This window comes from Mytilus edulis, chromosome 3, assembly GCF_963676685.1.
Source record: "Mytilus edulis chromosome 3, xbMytEdul2.2, whole genome shotgun sequence".
NCBI classification, from domain to species: Eukaryota; Metazoa; Mollusca; class Bivalvia; order Mytilida; family Mytilidae; genus Mytilus; species Mytilus edulis.
Window position 1 is genome coordinate 72,960,907 of NC_092346.1, and position 18,278 is coordinate 72,979,184.

Genomic DNA, 18,278 nt, shown 5'->3' on the forward strand with positions numbered 1-18,278 from the left:
TTTTAGTTCATTTATATTTTTGGGAGTTAAGTACGACGTCCATTATCATTGACTTTGTACACATTTTGTTAAGGGGCCAGCTAAAGCATGTCTCTGGTTGAGAGATCTTCTCGCTGTGTTCAAGACCCATTGATTGCCTTCTGCTGTTTTCTGCTCTTTTGTCTCTTTGACACATTTCCATTTGCAATTATATTGTAGTGAACTGAAGATGATCCTGAAGTGATGGAACTAGTTATATAGGTGGTGTTACATGTACTCATGTAAAAAATCAGACACATGTATGTCATGGTCAGATATAAGGCCTCACTCACACTATAGCAGATTAGTAAATGTCTTTTGTTGAACTCTTATGCCTTATATCTTTTTATAGACTTGTTTTTGAAATCAATTTTTTTCTCTGAAACTTTAAATCCATGGTGAACCAAAATCAACAGGAATTAGTAAACTAGTATACTTGTATTTATAGGCACAGAAACAACCAATTCATACTGATGCAAAAAAACTAGAGACTCTATGTGCATATTAAACAAAAGACACAGATGGATTCATGACAAAATTGTGTTTTGATGATGGTGATGTGTTTGTAGATCTTACTTTACTGAACATTCTTGCTACTTACAATTTGTCTATCTATAGAGACTTGGCCCTTTAGATACAGAGGAAAATGTTAGGTAAAAATAGACAGAAATTTACCAAATTAATGAAAAATGTTAAAAACTGACTATAAAGGGCAATAACTCCTTAAGGGGTCAACGACTACGACGACACTGATGCCAACTTGATACCAATATACGACCAAAAAATTTTCAATTTTTGCAGTCGTATAAAAACCGCAAAATTTCTTTAAAAATTACCAATTGGGGGGCAGCAACCCAAAAACCAGTTGTCCGATTTGTCTGAAATTTTCAGGGCAGATAGATCTTAACTTGATAAATAATATTTACCCCATGTCAGATTTGCTCTAAATGCTTTGGTTTCAGAGTTATAAGCCAAAATCTTCATTTTACCACTATGTTCTATTTTTAGCCATGGTGGCCATCTTGGTTGATTGGCCGGGTCACCAAACACATTTTTTAAACTAGATACTCTAATGATGAGTGTGGTCAAGTTTGGTTAAATTTGGCCCAGTAGTTTCAGAGAAGATTTTTGTAAAAGTTAACGACGACTGACGCCGGACGCCAAGTGATGAGAAAAGCTCACTTGGCCCTTTGGGCCAGGTGAGCTAAAAACCCAAAATAATTGTGGGTTATCTATATTTCTTGGAATTTTCTGTGGAAGCTAAGGTGTTTATTCTGATAGCCTTTGTGGATACAATGATAAACAGAAAACAATAGTAACTAAGTCTCCCTTTGTCACAGAAATGGTGAAACATGAGGTTTTCATAGAAATATTTAAACAAGTCCAGGATTGTCTTTAAAATAAATATATTACGGTAATTATGAAATAATGTCCTTTCCACATTTGAATAGAACAACTTGCTCCATGTAGAACACATGTTATTTAAGAGGTTCAGATTAATGATTTTAAGTTGATCTTTCATACTGTTGTGGTATATTTTGAAGAGACATAATGCTAGAGGTACATGCATCTTATCTTAATCTGATACATTTACAAGGATAATATATTTTACAAACAGATGACAAATGTTTTAGTCAAGGTGAAACTAATAGTCTATTTGCCAATTCCCATAATTGACCCTGTAAATAGAGATCTCTTTTTTAGTTGTCTCCCTTGTGAGGGACATTAATCAATTTTTAAAATGAAGAACTAGCAGAAAGAGAAAAAAATACCTGTGCGTAATGTGAGTAATCTTTTAAGTTTTCAAATCTTTTAATACATTAATTTAATGTTAACCTAAATACTTTTGACATAAGAAATTATGTTTCATGAAAAATTAGTTAAACCACCAATACATCATTTTCAATTCATCATGCTTTGCTTTGGCAAAAGCCAATTTTGTCCGGTAGAGAACCAGTCTACAATTGACAAAGGGAAGTAATTTATTAAAACAGTGTGTAATAATAGAATCAAATTGATAATTGGCAAATGAACTATTGCCTTGATATTTTTGTCATTCCTTCTCATTACTTTCATGTTTAATATGGTGAAAAAATGACTTTACAAAAATGTGCAACATTTATTTACAAGGTCTATAAAACTGATGAATAACTAAATGTATTTGCCAAAAAGTTGTATTCAGATAAGAATGATATATACCTTTACAGATTTCTTTATCCCATATATATGCATCACATAGTCAACAAACAAACATCACATTCTGTATGTACGTGCCTGTAATTCAGTAGTTGTCGTTTTGCTGTGTTTACATATTTTTTTTAGTTTATTTTTTTGTACGTGAATTAAGGCTGTTACATTTCTTGTTTGAATTGTGTTCATATATCATTTCGGGGCCTTATATAGCTGACTAAATACTGTACAGTGACCTATAGGTGTTCATCTCTGTGGCATTTGGTCTCTTGTAAATAGTTGTCTCACATGCAATCATACCACATCTGTTTTATAACCAACGAGTGCATCTTTATGTAATACAAATTAAATTTATGCTGTCATATATCAGCATTTCTCAAATAAGATTACTTCTGCATGGATGCAAGACCTGTGTTTAGAGGGCATCTGTAAGCCCAAGTCTGTGTAAAGAATCCAACGCTTAAAGAATTTAAAATAATCCAAGCTATATAGCATGGTGGAAACAAAGAAATGACATGATGGAAGAGCCTAAAAATAAGTGAGGATTCATGAGGTGAATATGTGATTTATTGTTTTTGTTTAACACCACTATATATCCATTAACTGGTTGGTGGCAGCCATTTCTTATTCGAGGAGGAAGCTTTGGCAGAAAAACTGGCAATCCTAGTCTAATAGGAGTTAAACACACCTGCCATGTGCAGGGCTCAAACTCACAACACACCTGCCATGAGCAGGGCTCAAACTCACAACACACCTGCCACATGCAGGGCTCAAACTCACAACACACCTGCCATGTGCAGGGCTCAAACTCACAACATCATTGTTGGCATGCTATTGTTGACATGCTTGTGAAACAGTAAATAAACTACTAAGACCACTTGACACTTCGGCCCATAAAAAATATATGTAAAAGAAGAAAACGGATCATAAATTATACACATTTCCTCTGTAAAATCTTTCTCAACATATTAATGAGAAATCAACATACCTCAGTCTTAAGTCACTATCAACATACAAAGAAATGATACAGAGCAGAAAGTAATCATAAAGAATGGACATAATTTTTAGGCAATTATTATTAAAGATTTAATATATCTAGCATTTCTATTCTTTATTCATAGAATAACATTTTTCATTTACTTATAACATTGTTCTGAACATGAAATAAGTAAAAATAACAAGGGTTAGCTCCAAAAGCTAGATCAAATGTCAACTCACTAGTTTCATGAATGAAACAAAAATGTCTTTCTCGCACATGAATGCCTGACTGGTGAATGTTAATGTCTTCATAAGGCAAATGTCACTCAGATAACATATCATGTATATAATTCATTTAATAAATTGCATTTGACAGCCAAGTCACTTCTTCCAAATGATAAATATATAAATTTAAAATGTGTCTTTTTTTTTCTCCATCAAGTTGAGGCCTGTTTGATAATAATGTTCTGAAAGAAAAAAGAAAATAGAAAAAATTACACCTTGTACATGTATATAATATGTACAATTCTAAATGAAATTCTACTTCAAACTAACCTATGTTATTGTAGCACAGCAAATAAAAATGACAAGTCTAAGGAATTTACAAGATAAATGAACTAGAATTGAGCACATACAAACTTGTATAGATTTATATTATAATATATAAAAAAAGAAACATAATTTAGGTAGGTTAGTCTAGATTAAGAATATAACTGCAGTCACAAATGGCATCAGAGGTGAACATGACAATTGGACATAGAAATAAATTTATGTCTATGCTAGTATAATGTTCTGGTCTCCTTCCAATTTTAGAGGTCTACTTTGATCCTGACCTATGGAAATTTTTGTATTTGATCCAAACATATGACTTTAAACAATGTTGTAAGTGGACCGTTTTTAATGATATTTGAAGAACATTATGTTTTCTAGTCTAAGTGTACGTCCATCTGTCAGTTTGAAATTACATCCTTTATTTCATTGGTCTATCCCTTATCAGGTAAAAAATTTTGGTCAAGGTATTTTACAATAAAGTTGTAGTCAAATCAACTTAAAAGTTAGTACACATGTTCATAATGCTGTTAAAATTATATTTCTTTACCCAGATTTCAAGGTTCAGAAAATGATAGTGAAATCCGTGCAATTTGTTCTATGGACAGATATTCTAGTTAATCTTAGATATTTACCTTTAGAAAATGTAATGAGTTGACTGTTTGTAATCCTAGACTCCTCAACATTACAATAGGTGTAAAATTGTTACTATAAAGTCTCTGTAGACCATCTATAACACCTACTACAGGTAACACTGATCTCTGTCTCTGGGTCTCATACTCTGACAGGAGTGCTAGAGATCCTAAAATTGGTAAATATAATGTGTTAAAAGCATGAATAAAGACATGATTTTAATACATCTTTCAATATTGACACCAGATGAATAAACACACAAGATTCTAACACATCTTTCAATACTGACAACATACAATCTGTTAAAATAATATTTCAATACTGACAACATACAATCTGTTAAAATCATATTTCAATACTGACAACATACAATCTGTTAAAATGGTCTTGCCTGAGTGTGTGTTGGTATTATGGTAAAAATAGCTGCCTAAAATATTGGTGTCTTGATTCCTATGCAGTCAGCACAAACATAAGTTTAGTAATATATGATTACTCTTACCGCTGCCAATATGTGTAAAGATATAAATGGTTTTTTTTCATTATTATTCAAAGAGAACAACAAACCAACAAGAAAAGAGTACTAGAGGTCATACAGATGTCCATATATATTTTTTGAATACCCTTTCATCCATACATAATGTCAAGATCTTAGCCACCTTGAGTAAAGACAAGTGCCAAGTGGTGAATAATTTTCTAAGAAAATGCTATCAATAATTATCTTAAAAATACAAAAACTATTATGATAGAAACTAGACAAAGGGATGCCCCACACTCCATTCTGAAGTACCTATATCATAACAAAGTTTTTGAGATATTGTGTTAAGGAGACACAAATGATGCCCTTGCAGATGCAAAGTCTAATTTACAGACAGATCAATGGAAGGGTGAAAGAAAGAACAGAGGGACAAACAGACAATCAGGGGTAAAACTATCTCCCCATATATTTCAGTTGAGGGGGCATGAACAAGAAATAACTTAAAATGTGTAGGACATGCGACAAGTTGGTTAATAAAAATTGGAATCACTTTTTAATTTCTTACATCTGATGTATAATGTGTATTGGCGATATATTTCATGCATTATTAAAAGAATGATGGAAAATGATAATCAAGATTCCGTTAAGATACACTCCTCTCTCCTATTCTATCAAAATTGATAATTTCATAATGCTGTATCCCATATTGTTTTGTATTATTTCTTATAGTACATTATCTTATTCTTTTTTGTTAAGATGGTGTAAACTACTTAGAAAAATGATACTAGTACATGATGATTTGAATTAAGATAGCCCAAGCTGTAAACGTTGTTGTAGGCAAAATTATTACTCTAAGTTATATTTAGAACTTCAATAAGTGGCAAACAATTGAAATGTTTATTTAAGGAAAAGCAAAGTATACACATACATACTTCAAAGAAGAAGAATACAACAGAAAGCTTATTGCTATATCTTCAAAGAATATGAAAAGAAAAGAGGGCTTGTTGTTATGTCTTCAATTAAAAACACTTTCATTGTTAGTGCAATTATTAAAGATGTATTCTTAACTGTTGTTCATTTTAACTTTCCTGATTATCTTCTATTATGATAATAATGCATTTGTAAATGAAATATACAATTGATTATGAATTCAATATAACAGATAAAATAAAAAAAAAATTTTTTATTAGGAACAAAGAAGGCTAAGTTACAAATAACGGAATAATAGGCTCACATATATTTTTCTTAGTAATATAAATTAACCAATAGATAATCAAGATAATTAAAATACACACTATAGCTCAGATTTAAATAACAAGATTAATTAAATTTAAGGAGAAAAAAAAAAAAAAAAAACTCACAAAATTTCTATAATATGAATATATATAATATAGGCTAACACCTAAATAATGAAAAATTTAAAACATTTACTTGAAATGTTTTTATATAAGGTAATCTGGCGCAATACCCGCAAGGGTAGTCACCATTAAACTTTATTTAGTAGTAGTAGTAGTAGTATTAGGAAAAAACATGAAATTCCCTTTAAAAATTCAAGACATACTAAATAGGGGGACTTTTGTCCTAGGGAAAGCTTTAATTTTGTTCCTCTAAAAGGAGCCTTTTCAAGCTGCATCTACATACTATATATGGATGTATGTAAGATTCAGAAAACCAACTGTTGCGGCCTGCTAATTCTTTCATTTTATGGGGGGATATCTGACATGAGAGGTTTTTACATGATACTTGAAATACTAAATTGTAAAAAATGAATACCTTAATAAAAGACATTCAGAAGAGTTTAAAGTTTATTTCAGCCAAACAGCAAGCTATTAAGGGTCCCAAAATGACTAGTGTAAAACAATTAAAACAGGGAAACCAACAGTTTAATCTATATAAGAAAAGAGAAACACTTATGAACCACATCGACAAACTGCATCCACTGAACAACAGATTCCTGACTTATGATAGGTGCAAAGGAATGCAGCAGGTTAAAACATTTCCACAGGCAATATTGTTCTTATTCTGAATTAAGCTGGATGCTTGCTCAGTTTTTCATTTGAATAAAAAACATCACAAAGGATAAGCGTAAAAGAACTCTAAAAATACTAAAAATATCATAAGCACCAAGTACTGTAAAAACTTATATATGAAAGTAATTATCAATTTCTTTACTTGTTTTATGAATGTATGTATTTTAAGTCTTTGTCACATTCAGAAATCTTTCTTTAAATAAAGAATTATAGAGTAATCCACTTGAAAATTTGGATTTCTGAAACTAGTGGACTTTTACTTTATTATTTATCAGTAGATACCTAAATCAGTTCCGTTCTTAACTGCTTCCACTAACAAATCTCTAAGACATGCTACATCTCCAAAACCTAGGTTCACACCCTGGCCTGCTAGAGGATGAATCCTATGTGCAGCATCTCTGAAAATAGTATATAAATCAACATCAATGGTCAAAACTAACAAATCTCTAAGACATGCTACATCTCCAAAACCTAGGTTCCGACCTGGCCTGCTAGAGGATGAATCCAATATGCAGTGTCTCTGAAAACTAATTATAAATCAAATTTTGTGAAATACCATATTCCCTGTGTTAAGGAATTTGTCAATTGTTCTAATTTAGTTTTAATCTTGGCTTGTCCTTATATCAATCCATTAGAAATCATCATTAATAGTAGAATGATATCATCTTGATGCAGGTTCTGGTAGACGGAAACCAGTTATCATCTATTGTATATAAGTTTGCATATTTTCGGTATCATACAATCAACAATGATATTGTATGGATAAAAAGTACTTCAAAACCATGCTGGATTCTCAAATCTATTTCATGTGCAAAATACCGATCTAACAAAATGGTTACCACAAAGTATCAAACTTTGATTGATAGACTAGTTTAAACAAATTTGGAACTCAGCTATCCAGAACACTCCTAAATGCATCACATATAGGATTGTCAAGGAAAATTTGATACCAAGCAAACTAATAAGCAGACATAATGCTTTAAAATTCAAGATACTATTTTTAAAAATCCAAAAACCAAAGTCACTCAGACAGCGTTGCAATATCATAAGATGTATCAAATTAAAATGATTTATTTCTTCTCAACCATAATTTTAACATACTTTAACACTAAAACTATTTCTTTAAACAGGTTTATTTATTTGTTTCAGATTCTTATATTTTCAGTATTTATGTATTTATTTATATTTTTATTTTGTATGCATGTTTTAAACTTCTCTGTAATCTTTGTACATGCATGGTTTTATAAGAAATAAACTGTCTAACAACATAACATATGCATGTAAAATCATATATATCTGAAGCAAAGCAAAATTTCTTTTATTTTTTTATGATAGATAAACTGTAATCAATGAAATTATTAGTACTTAAAACATGATATATATGTAGCAATTTTTTTTTGTATTCTTAGAATTTCTACCTGAACAGATTTTTTCCATCAATTATGGTATTCAAGATATAAGACAATAAAGTTCATTTTAGCAATGGTTGCCATATTTGTTTATCGGCAAATTAAAAAAAATACAAATTTTATTCAGTAAAAGTTTTGTGGAAAATTGTCCATAAGAGAAGATTTTTTTAAAAGTTTACCAAGACAACAACAGTAAAGGTCCCAAGCTGGGTCGGTTTTTTTTTTTACAATTTTACTGTAAGCTTAAAATTTTTGTGTTTAATAATGTATAAAATAGAGATTTAATTTTTTTTCATAAAAAATAAATATTTAATGTAGGGACTGTTGCACTGATGAATAATGACTTTAATCTAATATGATTTACAATGGGTTTTTTTCTTAAACTTTGTAAAACTTGATAAAAATCTATAAAGCCATATTTTGTTAAACATGTCTTTTTTTTTATTTTTGCAAAAAATTCTTATTTTCAAACCTAATTAGTGTACAAGTATACACCAATCAATAATGTCTCAAAATATTTAAATATTTTAATGAACTTTGAAAATTTGAGAATGAACTAATCAGTGATAATTAACTTAACTGATTAAAAAAAAACATAGATTATTGAAGAAGATTATTTAATTGCTTTTGATTAACACAAGCTAACAAATAGATAAATAAATAGAGATATTTAATTGTAATTAAACAGGGAAAATTAACCACAATAGTCCTATTTTTGTTTGTAATACCCAAGCTGTCATCAGTCATAGAATCTTATTAAACAAAACCTATTGGATAAATGGAAGTGAACTGTGTTTATTTCATTACCCAATGGCATTCATTGTTTGTACAACACTTTATGATAAAAACCCAGTGTTCCCCTGGCAAAAGCATCAAACAGTTTCTATCAGCACTCCTTGTCAAGATGGCACACTACCAGTCAGTTCAAGCTTCTATCCAGGACTATCTGACCTCTCTACCAGAGGGACTACAACATACCTACCATACTAGAACAGCACCTACTGGTCAATTCCTTATCTTACACTTTGGTAATGAGCCTGCTCAACAAGAAACCAAAGAGGAGCCAATGGACTATACTACCAACATCAAACAGGAACCAGTTAGCACCACTACTACTTCTAACCAAGTTAAAGATGAACCAATAGATGTAAAGCCAAGACTTCAAAACATCAAACAGGAATTAGACATCAAGGAGGAGATGGAAACAACCTCTCAGTCTCATGCCAGCATATTCTCTAGACTTGGTCACAGACAGAGAGATAACTACTCATGCAGCAGCAATAGAAGACGTCATCGTAAACACAGAAGACACACCAAGAGGAGGTCATCTAAACACAGTTCTTACTCTGTACAAGATTTACGTACTTTCCTGAATGAGAAGAAAAGGGCGGGACCAAAAGATCTTCGTGTGAAGTTGAATCAGAAGGTGCCAAAAGATCTACGACATCTCATACCAAGAAGACAGCCCCTTGCAATGACAGCTCATGAGGAATTTCTTAGTTTTTACTACAGATAGACTTAATACTATAAATATTTGTAAATCTAGTGCTTTATTTGAAAACTGACTTATTATTTTTGATTGATTATAAATGTAGTGCTTCAATTAATGTTGTGATTGTAGTTAATTTACTGACATGTATATAAATAAATAAATTTATAAGTATATTTGATTTGTCTTCTAAATGAAAAACTTGCACTCAAGACACATCATAACAGAGAGTTACTCACAATAAAAATAAGACCTTTAAACAACTGTAATACAAGCAACCAACAAACAAAAAGAACAGAACACTATTTTCAATCCACTGTGAACTAATCATTGTGAAATATCTTTATTACATTTTATACACATCTATGAAATGAGTGTTTAAATTAAATAATCAAACATATTTTATCAACAGGAAGCATACCTATGAATAAATGAAACCTAAAACCTACCCAATTAAGGCTACTCTGTGGCCTGCATATGATGAGGAATGGAGTAGACCTAATGGAAATGCTGCTCTACTGTTGTCTGCTATCCCTACTACAGTAGGTGGTAACTGTCTTGAATGAGAGGCTCCTCCTGTCAATTTTAAGAACCATGTTAAAAATGTTAGTAATGGTACACAACATAAAATCAGATTTCATATTCAAACTACTGTTACCAGTTTCATAACTCCTGAACAAAAAAATCAATGTGTATCAAGTGTACATGTAGCTATTTTTTTATTATTGAAAAAAATATGAAATGGAAATCATAAGTATTCCATATTAAAAACCTTCAGATGTAAATCCTGAATTCAAGATGATGAGAACATCAGTAACATAATATTCAAACACAATTAAAAATAATTATTCAGCAATTACAACTATAATTGGAATTTTAAATTTATATATCAGATAAAAATAATTGAGAATCCTTTTTAAAAAGATTTACATAGGAAATGATAAGTTTTACCAAACAGTAAAGCAGATAGTGAAGCTAGAAAGACAAAAATGCACTAATGTTATTTCTAACGTGGTAAGACACTTTTCAATACACCATATGATTATTAAGTACATCTTTTATTAAGTATATTTTCTTACCTGGTAAGATATTATTCAGTACACCATTAAGAATTCCTCCTGCTGATATTGCTAATGAATTAATGTCTCTATCATGCCACTGTAAAGAAACAATTTTCAAAATCTGAACTTATGAACTGTAGCTGAAAATGGTGATTATAGTTCAAGATAAAAGCTGGATCTATTTAAATTAAGGAATGCAACACAACAGCAATCATTGCAATATTAAAGACCAGTAAAAGTATTTGTAGATATTCATTTTTTCTCAAGATAACATCCAAAAGACCTCAAAAGGGTAAAAAAATCCATAGTTTATCAGGAATAAATGACTGCAATATAAAGCTAATTGAAGGTTTTAACCCAGATACATTTTTTTTATTTTGTCTTCCAAGATTATTTTTGTTATTTTCAGTTCATTTTTGTTTCTTGTATCTTGATCCTGTATTACTGACTGTGTTTGTTAGTAACACTGTTTTATGACCCATTTATGGGCATTATATTTTTTGGTCTGTGTGTCTGTTGGTCTGTCTGTCAGTTCATTTGTCTATTCGTGTGTCCTTAGTCCATCTGTCCCACTTCAGGTTAAAGTTTTGGTTGAGGAAGCTTTTGATTAAGTTGAAGTTCAATCAACTTGAAACTTAGTACACATGTTTCTTATAATATGATCTTTCTAATTTTAATGCCAAATTAGAGTTTTCACCCCATTTTCACAGTCCACTGAACATGATAGTGCAGATGGGGCATCCATGTACTAGGGACACATTCTTGTTTCTATTTATTATAGCTTTCAAGATAAAGAGAGAGAGACGTATATATTTCTTTCATTTTAAGATGAAATGCAGTTAGGATTGCACTTGCATGCTGACTGCAGCACAATTCAAACAGTATTTGGGGAAAGTAATGGCACTATACAAATGAATCCATGCTGAATACTGCACTGCTTTTAAAGAACTTGCTTATTAAAATCAAACACTATTATTGAAAGAATTATATTTATTTATATTCTTATTTTGAATATTTGGTAGAAGATACATTTATATATAAGCACTAATAGTGTATACATCGTCACTTGGCTGCCACTATTTAATCTATAGGTAAGCTTTTTGTAAAAGCTATTTTTTTATATGTAATTATTGACGTTTACGGCGCTAAATATATTTGCTGTATTTGCCGTTCGTCTTTATGACGTTATGTTTTCCTATGAATGTTATTTCAATTTGTTTACGGCAGTTTATTATTTGGATTTTATTTGGACATACAAGATGACTTTTATAAGAGAGCATAATCGGTAAGAATATATTTAATCCGACTTTATCATTCATTTCTTTAGCAAGAATTGTAACAATGTTCCTTAAATGAAAAATATTGATTTAATCATTTGTGCAAACTTTGTACTTTTGTCAGAAAACATGTTTCTTTATATTTTATTATGATTGAGAAGTAATTAATGTACTGTATATCATTTATACTTAACGGAATTTAGTTTCACTGTTATTTATGATTTATAATTTATGTATTTGCAGAGAATCGTATCGTATACAACGAAATTAAAGAACTGATTTGATACGCATACTTGACTTTGTTTTGATTTACTGTGTGGTTCAAACAATTATGCTGTTTGGGGTAGTTCAATAAATATTATAAGCATACTAAAGAAGTATAATAGTTAACATCAATACCAAAACTTACAAAAGCATCATTGACAGCATCTATAAAGCTATCCTCTGATAACTGTTTCAGATGTTTGGCATTCTCTGTTGTTGTAGTCCATATTAAACAACTGTCTGTGTTGGAAAGCTTAAAAATCAGAGAAAATTTGTTATAATACATCTGAATTCATATTGGGTATGTTTAAGTTCAAATAACAGCAAATGGCAGATTTGTTTAATTCTAAGTATCAATCTATATATAGCTAAGATAGGGATAATGTTAAGATAAAATAAAAAAATAAAAAGCCCTTTGTGTCATACCTTGCAATTTCTGAGAATAACTGAAGAGATCTGGAATACTTTTTGCCTTTTTTTTATAACAATGTTTTATCAGAATCATCTTAATATTTTAAGACATATAGAAAATCAAAATACTATAAGTTTTATAAAAGACAAACCCTTTCACACCACTGGTACCAGGTTAAACCTATGAAAATATAGAAATATCTTTATCATATATAAACTTACAGGTAGCATTGCAACAGGTCCAGTAGGTAAAAATCTTTGCCATGCAACATTATTTTCTGTATCCTGTAAAATAAAGATTGAAACATTCCACAGTATGGTACCAAATGTTAAAGACCATAACAAAGAAATTAATATGCTTTATTTTGAAGTTATAAATTGCAAATGTAATTTTTTTTTACCCATTACAGAAAGAGCTCACTACAAACATTGCCCCACTGCACAAGTTTCAACAGTATTCTTTTTTTATAAAAGTTTCATAGGTTTACTTACACAAACATATTTCTTTGTGTACTGGTGGATAATGGTTAGCATAATACAGGTCTTTTAACAATGGTTCATGCTTATTATCTGCCTGAACAGAACATCATACATTTGGTTTTATAATATGGATGCAAATGTTTTTTTCAGTTGCCACATATTGAGGCTTTTTAATTGAAATATTTTAATCATTCCCTATTTTATTTGGATTTTTTTTTCTTCCTCAAAGTATTTTCTCTTTTTCACTTAGTTTTTATACATACCCCTGTAAGTTTCAGTGTTGCAACAAGTCCAGATTGACCATAATCTGATCTCAATGTGTGAAATTCACAAGCTTTCCTTACTGTTGAGTTCATTCCGTCTGCTCCTATCTGTAATACCACACAGACATGTATACAAATAAAAGAATAAACCAAAATTATACTAAAAGTTGATAAATGTTAAAATATATAATTTTTCAGTTAAGAAATGTACTTTTTTGGGTGAAAATCAACTAATATAACTTTGAAAAAGGTCACATGTGTCTGACTTATATACAAATAATGCAGCCAAAAACATCACTCACACGGACAAATGTATGAGCATAATTCTCTTTAAATGCGTAATTTTTCTGTGAAATATGTTATGCAAATATAACACAAATCGACTGCATATACTAACCAGAAGTTTTGTCTTTATTTCACTACCATCATTCAGTTGAACTGTTACCCAAGAGTTCTGGTCGAGTCCGTCATGTCCTGGGGTAATACCAGGTATTATATATGACTTGGCTGATGTGTTGTATTTTATGTTGAGATTGTGTGATTTAGGGAAGGATCTTTTCACTGCTTCTAAAATCACATCATTTTCAACAATGTAAGCCAGATTATCATTTAAATCATCATTATTGAAGGTGATCATAGAGTCTGAACATGAATCCCAAACCTGTAAAATATTTAAATTTATTATTACACAATTACTGCTGTAATACAAAAGAATGAAAAATATTCTACTACCATGGTAATCAATCTTTGATATACCTGTATTTTTCATTTGCAATACATTTTATATACACTGTACTAACAATTGAGAATGTTAATAATAATTTATCTTTTTGCAAGTTTATGAAATAGTTTCTATATCATCTATTGATTTTAAGTATGACATGCATAAGTTGAAAATGATGTTTTATCAGGTTATCTTATCAATTATATAATTCAAGTTTTTCCATAATGAAGGCTATTACATGGATGAATAAATTGGTGTTGATGGTGTTATGGAATCTATTTGATAGATCTGTTCAATGAGTCACATTTTTTCTAGATGTCATTTGGTTTAGTCATTGAGTAGCAGTCTCATTGATAATGATATATGCCCTACATCCCTTCTATTCTACATGATGGATGCCAGACAGTAAGTGAGTTTATTTACTCCTAGTGACAATTGAGACCAGACGAGCTGTACTGTCTTACATGGAACACAAAATAGTTTTATCACAAACCTGCATTCTTTTAACTGGTTGACATCTCATTTGCAGAATTTCATCCCAAACTCCAAGACCTATTTATCAAAAAGAAGAAGGTTTTAAACATACTATTTTACTGGTGATAAATGCTGAAATGTTGCATAATAACATTTTACTCAATGCAATTTTTATTAACAATACATGTATTAATTAATTTTGAAAACTTATTTAATTTTTTCCTGCGGTGTAATTTTTTTTATAAAGATACATGTATACATCTAGCCTATACAAAACATGTAAATAAGACATCATTACATATACATGTATCTACAATGCAATCTCGTTTATTTCATTTATGGTTACTGTACTACCGCCTGTCAACACTGTGGTTGTGAGTTTTAATCCCGTACATGGATGTGTGCTTTACTCCAATCTTAACTGATAAGATTGCAAGTTTTCCTGGTTCTGTCCAGTCCAGCAATTCCAGCTTCCTCCACCAATAAAAACTGACCACCACAAAATAGCACAATAGTGCTGAAAGTGGTGTTTAGCACCAATCAATCATACATGTATATATGTCATATTTTTAATTCTGAACTAATTTTGTATGGAATTTTCTTGTAAATGTAAAAAATATATACCACTAAGTAGTTTAACAGTAGCAGGACTCAGGGCACATGTACGATTACTGTATTCTGATGGTAGATCAAACTTTTTCTCTGAGGCTGATTCTAGTAACACAATCTTTTTTCCATGGAGAAGTCCTTCTTTTCCTGAAATTAAGCAAAGAATCATTTGAAATGTAATTAAAATGTAATCATAAGTGATTCCCTTTAAACTGACCTAATCACAAACTTTAACATGTAAATTAAGTAAAAGTTTCAAAGTCAATAGACTATGACTGGTTTGGCAGGGCTGGGTAATCTACATGGAAATAAGATGTGCATATGATTATATAACAGCAGACCAAATAATATTGACTTATCTTAAGTGTTTCCCCATATAACTGAACTAATCAGAAACATGTAAAAGCATACCTGGGCCAGACAAAAACTTTTAATCTGATAGAAGAATTTAGTAAATTGCAAGTTGATTGAAGTGTAGAGCCAAAAGTCTTAGGCGCCCTGATTCAGTGGGCTGACCTGTGCATGTACTGTAAACCATCTTTTTTCGTGACTTTCACGAGAAGAAAAATAACCATATAAATAAATCATACCTGCCAATTTTTGAAAGTGTCCATGGGGGTTTTAGTGCGCAACAACAATTTCAAAGGTTACAATTCTTTGCGACATATTTTGCGTGTGCTGTTTTGTGATCTAAAAAAGGTGTTATTTTTGTATGATGAGCTTTCAAGCCTTTTTATTAAGGATTGGCTGTTAATTATAAACATTTAGAAGGCCACTTCAAATTGTTTAGGGAAAGTAGAAACTATTTTTAAAAGGTAGACTGTTACCGATATTTTTATTAATATTATTATATTTTTTTTATTTATCATGTTTATTTATTTTTATTTATTTATCTATTTTTTTTTTGGGGGGGGGGGGGGTTCTTCCAACAGGGTGCATGAACAACGATGTTTCCACTGTATTAAATAATTGAAATATGAATCATTACATTTAATAGTCACTGGGAAGGTCGACTGTAAATGTATTATAGGACACTGATCCTAATTAGACACTGGTAGAAATATCTGTGTTTTTCGTTTTCGTAATTTCAAATTTTGGTTGGTAATTGGGAGGACAGTTCGTGTCAGTGTTCCTCCTGCAGATCTCAATGAGTTATAGATCAGATTATTTATTTATCTTGTATACTCTGGCTTTTAAATTATTAGGCATAATTTTTTGTTTGTGTTCTTAATGCTTGAATTACTTTAGTGCTTTATAATAGCTTTTGCATGAATGTTAGTTTATCTGCATTTTATGTTCTTATTATTAAATTGCTGTGCTTGATAACATTATTTATTTTGCATAATGTGCTTTATGTTTTATGTGTTTTATGTTTTGTGCTTGTCTTATATGTATGTCGGATAAAAGCTCTACAGAGCTTTATGTTGTATTATTATATGTATAACCGACTTTAAATAAATCTGTTATACTTTATATAATTTACCAAGGGCACATGCCAATGTCGTTCCGACCATTCCACCACCTGATATAACGATATCAACTGTATCTTTGTTAGCATCTGTGTTAGTCTGTAACGTCCTGAATACATTATAACTTATATTGCAGTGTCTGGCTTGTTTTAAACAACAGAAACTTTTTCTCACAAGTTTACAAGACATTTTTGTTTTTAGAGTTATTTCCCTTTGCCGGCTGTCAGCTGTAGAAAGTTATCGCCAGATTGTTTCTCAGTGAGGTTATACGGAAATCCGTACTTACACCAACTAGCACCCAATTATGTTGTAGTGATACTTACTTGAGCACGAGCATTTATTGTTGATTATCGATTCAGAAATATCATCTAAAGGCAAAATTAGTTTCAAATCTTAGAAATTCCTTAAGAAGATACAAATCAAGCCAATGAAACAAAAAAATCATAGGAACTTGGGGACACAGGACAATTTTTTTTTGGCAGTGGCTATTTGACCGGCACCGGCTAAATAGCAAATTTGCTATTTGACCGGCACCGGCAAAATAGCAAATTTGCTATTTAGCCGGCACTGAATAAAACTGTTTATTGATGTGATTGTCAGGGACTTTCTATACTTAGTATGTAATAAAATTGAGAATGGAAATGGGGAATGTGTCAAAGAGACAACAACCCGACCAAATAAAAAATAACAGCAGAGGGTCACCAACAGGTCTTCAATGTAGCGAGAAATTCCCGCACCCGGAGGCGTCCTTCAGCTGGCCCCTAAACAAATATATACTAGTCCAGTGATAATGAACGCCATACTAATTTCCAAATTGTACACAAGAAACTAAAAGTAAAATAATACAAGACTAACAAAGGCCAGAGGCTCCTGACTTGGGACAGGCGCAAAAATTTGAATCGACTCTCACTTGGCCCTTGGCTTGTTGTAGCTGTCCATATAATTTCTCTATCATCACTCTCTTTCTGCTCTAGTTTTACTTCAGACCTGAGTGAAAACTGTTTCAGGATATATGATATATGCCCAAGCATATGGTGTCACCAACTCTTGATATTTATATTCAGGCGAATCATTCGAGAATGCTGAAACAGTCCTCTTTCGAAATAAACCGCTTCTCTTGAGGTCTCGTTCTGTTCGCAAAGAATTTAAGGCAATCAGACTGAAGTGTTCAGCAAAATCTGGTAATGTGGAGTAGTGATGTAGCACAGATTTTATTTTGTCATTTATTTCTTTCAATCCTGTTGTTAGTGCGATTCCTAAGATTAACACCATCTTTAAGTCCATCAACCCATTCATGTCTGATGTTGTGCCAGTTTCTTTTGAAGTATGATATTACTGAGTTTGATGATTCTTCAAAAAGTTCTTTGTAAAAAGATTGCACTCTTTGTAGGAATTTAATTGTGCATTAAGCTCAATTATTTTAGGTTTTATATCATCCATTATCACACTATATACTGACCAACTATTTAGGTTGA

General features: G+C 31.0%; 1 protein-coding gene across 1 annotated transcript; it reads right to left on the reverse strand.

Moving 5' to 3' along the window:
* Window positions 1-3,304: 3,304 nt before the first annotated feature.
* Window positions 3,305-17,046, reverse strand: LOC139517374 (ubiquinone biosynthesis monooxygenase COQ6, mitochondrial-like). Its single transcript, XM_071308356.1, has 12 exons — window positions 16,818-17,046; window positions 15,350-15,481; window positions 14,745-14,803; window positions 13,925-14,188; window positions 13,528-13,635; window positions 13,007-13,069; window positions 12,519-12,626; window positions 10,851-10,929; window positions 10,221-10,347; window positions 7,156-7,271; window positions 4,371-4,537; window positions 3,305-3,653 (listed from the first exon to the last, which is right to left on the reverse strand). Exons 1-12 carry the CDS (start codon window positions 16,990-16,992, stop codon window positions 3,624-3,626), a joined length of 1,428 nt encoding a protein of 475 aa, XP_071164457.1. The 5' UTR covers window positions 16,993-17,046; the 3' UTR covers window positions 3,305-3,623.
* Between the last annotated feature and the right edge of the window lie 1,232 nt (window positions 17,047-18,278).

What these genes read in the sequence shown, in the direction of transcription:
- LOC139517374 (XM_071308356.1), bottom strand. Translation starts at nt 16,992, where the DNA reads ATGTCTTGTAAACTTGTGAGAAAAAGTTTCTGTTGTTTAAAACAAGCC. An exon ending in CAACACTGAAACTTACAGGG is followed by an intron (nt 13,070 to 13,527) that starts GTATGTATAAAA and finishes TTTATTTTACAG; the next exon opens with GATACAGAAAATAATGTTGC. An exon ending in TAAGAACGGAACTGATTTAG is followed by an intron (nt 4,538 to 7,155) that starts GTATCTACTGAT and finishes TACCAATTTTAG; the next exon opens with GATCTCTAGCACTCCTGTCA.